At 42.5% G+C, this 9844-nt stretch overlaps 1 protein-coding gene across 2 annotated transcripts in view; it reads left to right on the top strand.

The window, feature by feature from the left end:
* Positions 1-361: 361 nt before the first annotated feature.
* Positions 362-9844, top strand: part of vstm2b (V-set and transmembrane domain containing 2B) — a 43589-nt gene continuing 34106 nt past the window's right edge. The window contains exons 1-4 of one of the 2 annotated variants that reach the window (XM_042215379.1): positions 362-908; positions 1233-1411; positions 1925-1954; positions 2370-2790. In XM_042215379.1, the coding sequence (XP_042071313.1) occupies positions 824-908; positions 1233-1411; positions 1925-1954; positions 2370-2790 (715 nt within the window). In that variant the 5' untranslated portion in view covers positions 362-823. Of the gene's footprint in view, positions 909-1232; positions 1412-1924; positions 1955-2354; positions 2791-9844 lie in introns of both variants that reach the window. The other variant, XM_005949809.3, reaches the window with a different exon arrangement.

Raw genomic sequence — 9844 nt, 5'->3', positions numbered from 1 at the left:
GAGGCTGCTGCAAGATTTGAAAAAACAACTGCAGGCTGAGCTATTTTATGTCATCATTTGCACAAGTTTAAAATTACTTTTGAATAGGTTCATTTACAACTATCATAGCTTTGAACATGAAAAGTCAAGCATTTTTTTCGTTATCATTTTACATAAATAGATTTTTTTTAATTCACCGGCTTTGAAAAGTTGCATTTTCATTCATTTCCATTAACAACGTGTCGTCCAATTAATATGACTCAGCTTTCACATTAATTCAGCAAGTGTGTGAGTTCAATGCATAAAAGAAAATTGGTATTTATATTTGGAGCCCTGAATCAGTGGGAAGACAAGACTGGCGGTGTGTGTGTGTGTCTCTTTGCAGCGTGCACAGCAGCGGGAGGGCTGCAGGTCGGTGACAGCAGACAGAGGAGGCGCAGCGACGAAGCTCTGCACTTTTCAGCAGCGATCGCTGTTGGTCTCTGGCTGCCTCAGCTGCAGTGCTTCCGACCTTTAACACACGCACAAGACCGTTGGTGAGGATGGAGCCTTTCTTCTTTCAGGGAAGCGCTGTACCAAGGTAGAGGAAGTCCCTGATCAGGAAGTTCGTTTTCTCAGATGGTAGTCAGCTGGGAACGAAGGAGGCGCCTCTTCTCTGAGGGATCCACTATTTGTAATAATAGTTTAATTATGCCCGAGCTCAGCTTTGGATCCTACGTGTTGCTGCTGCTGCTGCTGCGTCTGAATCGGGGTTCTTCTGTGCCTGTATTTGGAGTTATCTGAGCAGGCGGGCAACATCGCGTCCAGGTCAAATGACCGTCCAACGCTCGTGAACGTGATAAGAATGAACTGTGACATGGAAAAAACGGGACTCGACGGGATCCTTTATTATTTCCTTATCAACTCAGCCTGTATGATTTGTGCCAATGGTAAGTGAAGTGACATGAAGGAAACATCGGAGATAGATTGGCATTAAAAAGCTCCTTCAGCTAAGCGCCACTTGCCCTGCTAATGCTGATACTAAGCAGCTTATCCTTCTCTAATAACATGAATAGATAAATAAAATGCTTTCAATTAAATAAAGCCAGGGGAGATTTTTGGATACCTCAGTAGAAACGTGTCAGTCTATGAAAGGCATGTGATTTAAATAGGGGCAGATGAAAGACCAATCTGCAGAGGAGGGCATTACTCATTTAAAAACTTGCAAAATTGCCGTCTCACCTTTTTCTCTCTTCTACCCTTACACACCAAAGCTACATTTACTGAAGTCCCTAAAGATGTGAGTGTGGGGGAAGGAGATGATGTTGAAATGCCCTGCGCCTTTAAAGCTGTCAGCTCAGCACCCATGTCTTTGGAGATCCAGTGGTGGTACCTGAAGAAAGATATGTCTGAAGTTGAGCTGCAGATCACTGCTCCGGCTAACAGAGCCAAGGTACTTATAGCCCTCACGCATATGTGTGTGTCTCTGTCTCTACCCTGCATCATCCGCACTACAATTTATTTTAACATCCTTTAAGCATTAACACTGACTATATTTGGGAATACTGCTAAAGCATTTCTCCACATTTCAGTAGCCATAAGCAGCACTTGTTGAACCATTTTAAAAGTGAACTGAAAATCCACACATCACTCAGACTTTGGGCACTTGGTGATTGTCAACATTGTCTGATAGGTCTGGTGTTTCAAGCCACCATCATGAGCGCATATGGAAATTAATTTCCCCTTCAGCCCATTACAACATGTAGCAGGGGGGAAAGAAAGCAGAAGAAAACACACCCAAGGGACAAAGAGAGAGGCTATCAGCGGTGTCTTTGAGACAAACAGCTCTGCTTGTGCCATTTCCTCTCTCTGAAACAAAATGAAGGAAAACTCGTGTTGTTGCCAAAATGTGCAGCTGACATTCGGTGAGATTTTCAAAACTGATAAAAGTATCTCTTTTTTTTAGGATGTTTCAAGAGAAGCCACAAAAATAAGTGTAAGTACCCGCTTTACTGTCCCGTTGAAAGTGTTTTATTCCCTGGATTTGTTCTATGATATTCACACTTTAGAGAGAGCATGAAATTCTTTCTGGCACATGAAGATTGATCTGTGGCAGCACAAAAGTGAGGCTCAAAGATTCCTCTTGTGCACATTTAGTTTATGCTAAACTAGCAAATAATATGTTATATAGGAGTTAGTAACATGTGTCCTTATTAGAGATAATGAAGGCTTTATAAATCTTTTGTGTTGATGTGTTGAGCAACTAATGAAGAGTCATATTTTGGTGGTTAGTCATAAAACATGGAACTACAGGTCGATGAATAAAATGCACAATAAAAGCAGATGTTACTGAGGCATTGCCATTTTTTCCCATGATCTCTGTGCCTGACTTTCAGACTGTGCGTGTTCAGGGCAATGCCATCTCTCACAGCCTCAGCCTGTCCAAGGTGAAGAAAGAAGACGAGGGTGTGTATGAGTGCCGTGTTTCTGATCTGTGGGCTGATGCAAGTCAGGAATTTAATGTTCATGCTACACTGCATGTCACACTGGCTGACAGCATGGTGGCTGAAGAGGCTGTGTCACACATTCAGAACCGTGGATCACTGAGGAATACCATCACAGCTTTGGGAGGTGCCTCATCTTGGAGGGCCACCTCTGAGCCTCGCAAAAATTTTGCAGGAGGTCAAATGCCAGGGCTGGGGAAGCAGCGGGTGTCTCAAGAGTCTCAGCTTGGTCTCCTGTCTCCATTCATATCTACCACCTCAGTGGCCAGGTCATCAGCTTCACCCCTGTCAGGAGACGCAGGCATCCTCAGGCAGCAGTATGGGGCTGGTGAGTGAATGCTGGAGGTGGGTGGAGATGAAACAGAGCTACAGTGACCCCCAGGTGTTCTACAATCTGAGATTAAATGGTGCAGTTTATCTCAGACTGAGGCTGCTGGTCTGTTTCGAGCTTCATCTGTCTTAATAAATTAAATAAAAGCAAATGTGCTGTTTACCTCGTAGCTATGTTTATCTACAGGTGCACTTCTATAGTTTAAATGTACAATACTTTTTTACTTTTTGTTCTCATAACCCATTTATATGCCCATGGCAACACCTCTCATGCTTTTCAAATCTATTCTATTCAGACGAGCACATTTTTTGACGTCTCTACGCATGTCTAACACCTATTTTTAGTTAGAAGCTTGGCAGATGGTTAGCAAGGGATGGGAGGGGCGGAGAGTTGTAATCTGCCTCCCTGTAATTCATCTCCCTGCCCCAGTTTTGTTCGATGAAGCGTACTTGTGAATAATTAAAACTCATAGAAGTCTAGGCGCTCTGCTGATGTAGACTGCAGCTGGTCTGAATTGTATGCAGATCTCATGTATTGATTTGAAGTGCCTTTGCATCGATGTGAATGTACTATGTTGGTAAATGATCAGTCTTTAGACAAAACGGTTAGGGTTAGGGTGTGTGCTTGTTCCTTTTAGGGAACTGTCACTCGTCAATATACCGTCATTCAGTGACTTCTCACAATGGAAGGGAGCAACATCTGATATATGTGTGTTATATTATTAGAAAGTATTTGAACAAAAAGAGAAAACTAGATTTCGTGTGAAATACATGGATGATAGCTGGATCTGGAGAACTTACTCTTTGATTATTTGCAAGAAAATCAGTTAAAGTGTCTGTTTAGTGGAATCTTTTACAAATTCCCCTGATAAAGAAGAAAGTAGCAGAAGCAGATATATGTCAAAACTTTCACATATCTGTTCAGACCCTCCTGTCACTATAAAACACACTGCTCCCAACAAACTGTAATAACTTCAGACATCTGGAAGTTTGTCATCCTTCAGTGCCTGGGTAGCTTGCAGTATGCCCCCAAAAGCAAAAAGCAAACAACGATGATCTAAGAAGTTGTGAGGTCAAGTGTCCACTGTTCATTTATGTAAGCAGCATCTGTTAGCTGTCTTCTAGATTTTACTGAAAGGATCCATAAAAGCTCCCAGCCACAAGCTTCCATTGCTGCTGTGAAAGCTTCTGACTATTTTAGACATTTCAGCTGTGTTATGGAAAAATTTTGGTGAAAACACTTGGCCGCTTTTCCTGGCTCATATCCATTTCTGTGAACAACCAAACATTATAAGTGGATGGTAACAGAGGTATTTATTATACTTGTATGTATGTAAATGCATGCTGTTAACACTCCTGCATACATCTGGGTGACTCAGCTTTTTAGTCTTGTTCATTTCCGATCTGTATCTGTTGTCTGGAGTTAGACATCACTCAGAGTTGTGATCTGTGTCAGAAAAGGTTCTCCAGAGCTTGTCAGTGAGAGACCAGAGCAAGCAATAGAGCGTGATTACACGAGGGAAGCATTTCTCCTGACCTCAGAATGTGGGGAAGCTTTTTCTTTTTGCAATTTTGGCCTTGAAGAGTGCAGAGGCAGGTGAATCAGTGTGAAGCTGGGACATGAGCTTTGAAGCTGAAACTGTGATTCACAATCAGAAGGAAATTATGATTCAGCGGCTTATTGGGAGGGATAGAGGGTTATTGATTGCTATGCATGCTTTTTCCTAATATTTTGTTCGGAGCAAACATTTCCATACAGGAGTTACACAATCACATTTGCTTCTCTCTCTCAGATTTGTTCTCTCACAACTTCATTTTCTTTCAAAAGCTGGATTTTTTCTGGTGTACTTCTGTTTTATTACTGCACGGTACTGACTTTTTGGACTTTTTAAAGCAAACTGTCCTTTCTTATAATCAGAATGAATCGAACAGACACATAAAAAATGTTCAAATACTGGGTAGTAAAAATATAATAATAAGATTCAAACAGTCCTACAAAGTTCTATATTGCAAAGTGAACTAGGTATAATTTCTGAATGATATATTGTTGAATTTCCACTTTCTTGAGCTATTCAAAATAAATCATGTAGAATACTTTTTAACATAAAATACGCAGTTACAAATATAAAGAAAATGCCATTTTATACAACTTTTATGCTGGATTGAGAAAATATGACAAATTCTACCACAAAAACAAAAATATTAGTAGATAATCTAATCCAGAGGTTTCCATCTCCAGGCTGCAAGGGCCGGTGTCCCGCAGGTTTTAGATATCAAACTGGGTCAACCTGTTCATTATCAGGCCTCTGGAGAACTTCAAGACATGTTGAGGCGGTCATTTAGCCGTTTAAATCAGCTGTGTTGGATCAAGGACCAGTGTTGGGAAGGTTACTTTTAAAATGTATTCCACTACAGATTGTTAGGAAAACTTACACGGATGGATTTAGTGGCAGAAACACACACGGGCACAAGATAGTTGTGATGCAAGTTTATCTACAATGATGGGGAATATTTACAAGGGAGGGGGCTATATACAGTGACAGCTAAAAATGTGCAAGGAGAGCAAAGCCGAAGAGATGAGACGGAGCCGAGGTATGCGGGTGGGCAGATGACGCACCGGAGCTACCTGAAAACGAGGGACAAACAGAGTTTACGGAGTAACATCGATAGCCGAGAGTTAAACTAAAGTGGACGGGGAGAGTTGGAGAGCTTACTTGAAACACAAAACTACAGCTGTAGCAGTGATCATAGACTGGTGTGACGTAACTGTCCGTCACGGAGCCACAGTAGCCAACACAAAGAAAACTAGGCAGGCGAGCAGGCAGCGGAACAGGCTAAAACAAAGGAGAAGCAGGCAGAAGATGGATCCTAAAAACATGCAGCTCAATAGCGTGGAATCAACAGATTCAGCTTGCACTAACACGTTACCACTTGTGACAGCGACAATACTCTGACACTAGACGTCCGTGACCCAGCTCCATAAAAGAGCTCACTGATGACGTCCAATGCGCCGCAGGTGTGCCGGAATGCCATCAAGCCCCGCCTCGCCTACCTATAGGGCTTTGGAGTTGACGTCACGCCGCAATGCATTGTGGGAGCGCAGCGCCATTTTCGGGGTCTACGATCCAAACAAACTCACTGTTGGAACGGCAACGAGGACAAGAATCATGCTTAAAAGCAGCTCAAAAGAAAACGGACGGTATAGAGACCGATTGCGTCCAGAGGCGAAGCAGCGGTATTTGAAAAAAAATAGAGTGCATCGCAAATCTGGACCCATATGAAATACGGCAGTGGAGTAAAGACCCAGACGACTTACCGCCACTGTCCTACCCCGATATCTTCACGTATCTTGTTTGTGGAGTAAGCGCTTACACAGCGAACCAGTTTCGTAATTACAAGTCACTGGAGGCGCACATCCAATTTACAAATGGCTGGGTGCAAGATTTGGCTATTTTCAAGCCGCCAAACTCTGAGTACGTCGTCATTCATACCAAAGGTAAGTCAGCTGGAGTGCATCGAGTGAAATAGCCATTTTCCACCCCCCACCATAATTAATGTTATACATTTATCATTAAACTGCTAAAATATCGTTATCATATTATGTGCCCATAATTGTAAAGTAGATGCAAATTAACACATTGATAATCGGGCAAATTATTAACGCCAATTTGTGTCCTCCCTGTCTCCTCCTGCGAATCTTTACATAGCACATATGTCTGCAAAGTCACTCCATTCGATGTTTGATCGCAATTTCTATAACTTCCGAGACCACCAACGATAATATTATTCAGCTATAAAGTGTGATGTGAACATATTTAGAACTTACTGGAATGAAAATGTCTTGAGCACACCAGCTGATATCTGGAGACGTAACAGAACTTGGTAACAGAACTTGATATCAGCTCGTCTCACGGCTGCTATCCAGGCTAGACGCCTTCGTTTGGTAATATCCGATACATGAGCTCCTTCATGTTGCTTCCAGGTTGGGAAAGCATAAAAAGACAATCCAAACTTATTCCCATGCCGGTCGTAAGATCGAACATTGCAGCCGAGCACACAGCAAGTACGAACCATGGCTATGCTTTCGCTCCTTACTTAGACCCCCAAAATGGCGGATCGGGCCAAAATCCTTTCCACGCCCACCCCCGTGACATCACGCTCCAAAGCCCTATGCCAAAAAGGAAAACAAAACCCAAACAACAACAATACACCGACCCACCACCTCCTAACACAGATTACACAATACATGCCCCAAGATGTATTTTGTAACGTATTTCCTTATGTTACTCAATGAGAGTAACGTATTATGAATACTTTGGATTACTTAATATATTATCATGCTTTTTACAACTACATGAATGTACTACTGCTGTGTGATTTATTACTATTACTGAAGAATACTCACCATACCAACACCAACTAGATTTTTAAATCTTAATATAAATGAGTAACAGTAGGTGGACATTAGGTAAGGCTGCACTTTTTGCAGCGATCTTGTATATAAAACAGGTCTGCGGCGCTGAACCATAGTAAAGGGACCTCTGGCTAATATGTCGGGTTCCGTGTTGGACCCGTAACCAAAAACTAGCTTTACTTTGTTGTCTGGGTCACTTAACTAGCGAGAGACAGAGAGAGGCGTTGAAAGGCTGCTGCAACAGAACTTATTGTTTCAGAGGAAAACACGAACACAGTGTACAGTCGAGTCTTAATAGCTTACTTACAGCTGGGCTACACTGCCCATGAGGCTACATTCTTTAGGGCTATGCCTGTAACACTCTGCCTATTGCCTTCATATTAAATCATTTTTTGAACAATAATTTTTCATTATGCGGGCCGCAAGTAGGGGTGACATAGGCCGCTAGATTCAGACACACACATTAGAGCCTCTTAATGCGTGTTTTGTTTGGGTTTCCAATGGCGTGGAATTATCAAAAATAGAGAGGGCATAGCCTAACATATGAAACAGGAAAAGACCGCCGTGTAATCCACTTATTTCAACAAAGTAACTGTATTCCGAATACCACCTTTTTAAATGGAAACTGTAACGGAATACAGTTACTCATATTTTGATATTTTGGCGATCGTGGCTCAAGAGTTGGGAGTTCGCCTTGTAATCGGAAGGTTGCCGGTTCGAGCCCCGGCTTGGACAGTCTCGGTCGTTGTGTCCTTGGGCAAGACACTTCACCCGTTGCCTACTGGTGGTGGTCAGAGGGCCCGGTGGCGCCAGTGTCCGGCAGCCTCGCCTCTGTCAGTGCGCCCCAGGGTGGCTGTGGCTACAATGTAGCTGCCATCACCAGTGTGTGAATGTGTGTGTGAATGTGTGGATGACTGGATGTGTGAAGCGCTTTGGGGTCCTTAGGGACTAGAAAAGCGCTATACAAATACAGGCCATTTACCATTTTAAATACGCAACGCCGGTACATGTATTCCGTTACTCCCCAACACCGTCAAGGTCACATCTAAAACCTGCAGGACACCAGCCCTTGAGGCCTGGAGTTGGACATCACTGATCTATTCCAAATCGAATAGGATTCTGTAGTTTGCAGATGTTGCTGTAATTATGACTGAGCAAAATAATTTAGTTAAATATAAGCATACTTTTCATTTTCTAGACTCTGGAAGTTCAGGTTACGTTGTCCAGGACCTCTTAGTTTGCCCAAGTCTAAGACTAGTATGGTGTTGGTGGTAAGGGGAATTTGGAGAAAGAGGACTATGTTACAATCATTAATGCTGTGGTTGATGACAGATGATTCAGTCATTGAAGAAGAAGATAAAAAGCGTTGTAGGATGATGAAATAACAAAGGACCAAGGTGGAGAAGGAAACTAGAACTGAGGCAAAGCAAAGGAGCAATATGAGTTAGAGTGTGAACAACTATCTGATCATTGATGTACATCCAAGAAAATGGAGATGAAACAGTAGCTGTGGCAACTGGCCCTTGTTGAAAAATTGAAAAACTGAGAGGTGATTTACACGTTCTTGAGTAAGCTGAGAACAAAAGCTGTAAAGGAAGCTGTCGTGTTAGCTGAAGAGTATGTTCGCGCATACTCATACATCCAAGTCTTACAAGTGCAATGCAAAGTGTTAGATCCATGATTTAAAACACGCTGCCACTGGAGTCTAGAGCAGTGGAAACATGTTCTCTGGAGTGATGCCGCACACTTTTCCTCCTGGGAATGCCGCTTTGCTCCTCTTAACAGACCCTACAATTTCCATTCCAAGACGCTCAAAAGGAATGCCGATGACAGGGAGAGGTTGGAGTGCAGCGCTGATGGGAATGTTAACAGCTGCTATCTGACACTGTGGGCAACTTTTACAAAATGGAGCCACATCTTTGCTCAGACCAGGCCAGTAAAAATGGCGTTTGATGCAAGCTGTGGTCTTGGGCAGCGCACTCAGAATCTCAGAGTGGGTATTGACTTGCTTAGCCTGTGCTCTGGTAACGGCTACATGGCATTGCTGGATCTGATCGGACTCCAACAAATCAAAAAGCACAGGAAGGTTACGCCCATAAGGCAAACTGCTCATAACACACATATAAAGCAAATGCATCTGATCCTGAACCTTAATGAACCCAACTAACAAAACCTCAAACAAACATAAGACAAATTGACCTGCTGAAATGACATATGAACTTAAATACTGGCTTAGGTACACCATATGACACACAAGAGGAAGACAATTGGCTACCATATAATCTACTAACACAAAATGATTAAACAAGCTCCAAACACCCCCTAGGCACTGAAGCATTTGGTTTAGTCCAATGAAGCTTTCAGCAGTACTTCAGATCAATTAGCCCTCTGCCACACCTTTTACCAATCAGGGAGGAGAAGCCAAACCCCCAGGTTACTCAAACAAAGAAAGATGAATTAATATAACATAAAACAGAATTTTGACCATTGTTTCATGTGGCCTCTTTCACTGCCACGTGACATGTGTGCACTCCCTATGAACATTGTATGGTGTGATGAAAAAAATAAATGTAACCAAGAAATTATATTGGCTAATAAGTAAAACATATTTAAAGCAGTGACTGTTCAGTAAACTAAA

This window comes from Haplochromis burtoni, unplaced genomic scaffold, assembly GCF_018398535.1.
Source record: "Haplochromis burtoni strain Fernald_Lab_line unplaced genomic scaffold, NCSU_Asbu1 Contig_710, whole genome shotgun sequence".
Lineage (NCBI taxonomy): Eukaryota > Metazoa > Chordata > Actinopteri > Cichliformes > Cichlidae > Haplochromis > Haplochromis burtoni.
Note: the sequence above shows the minus strand (reverse complement) of the source record. Positions and strands in the feature narration are given on the sequence as shown.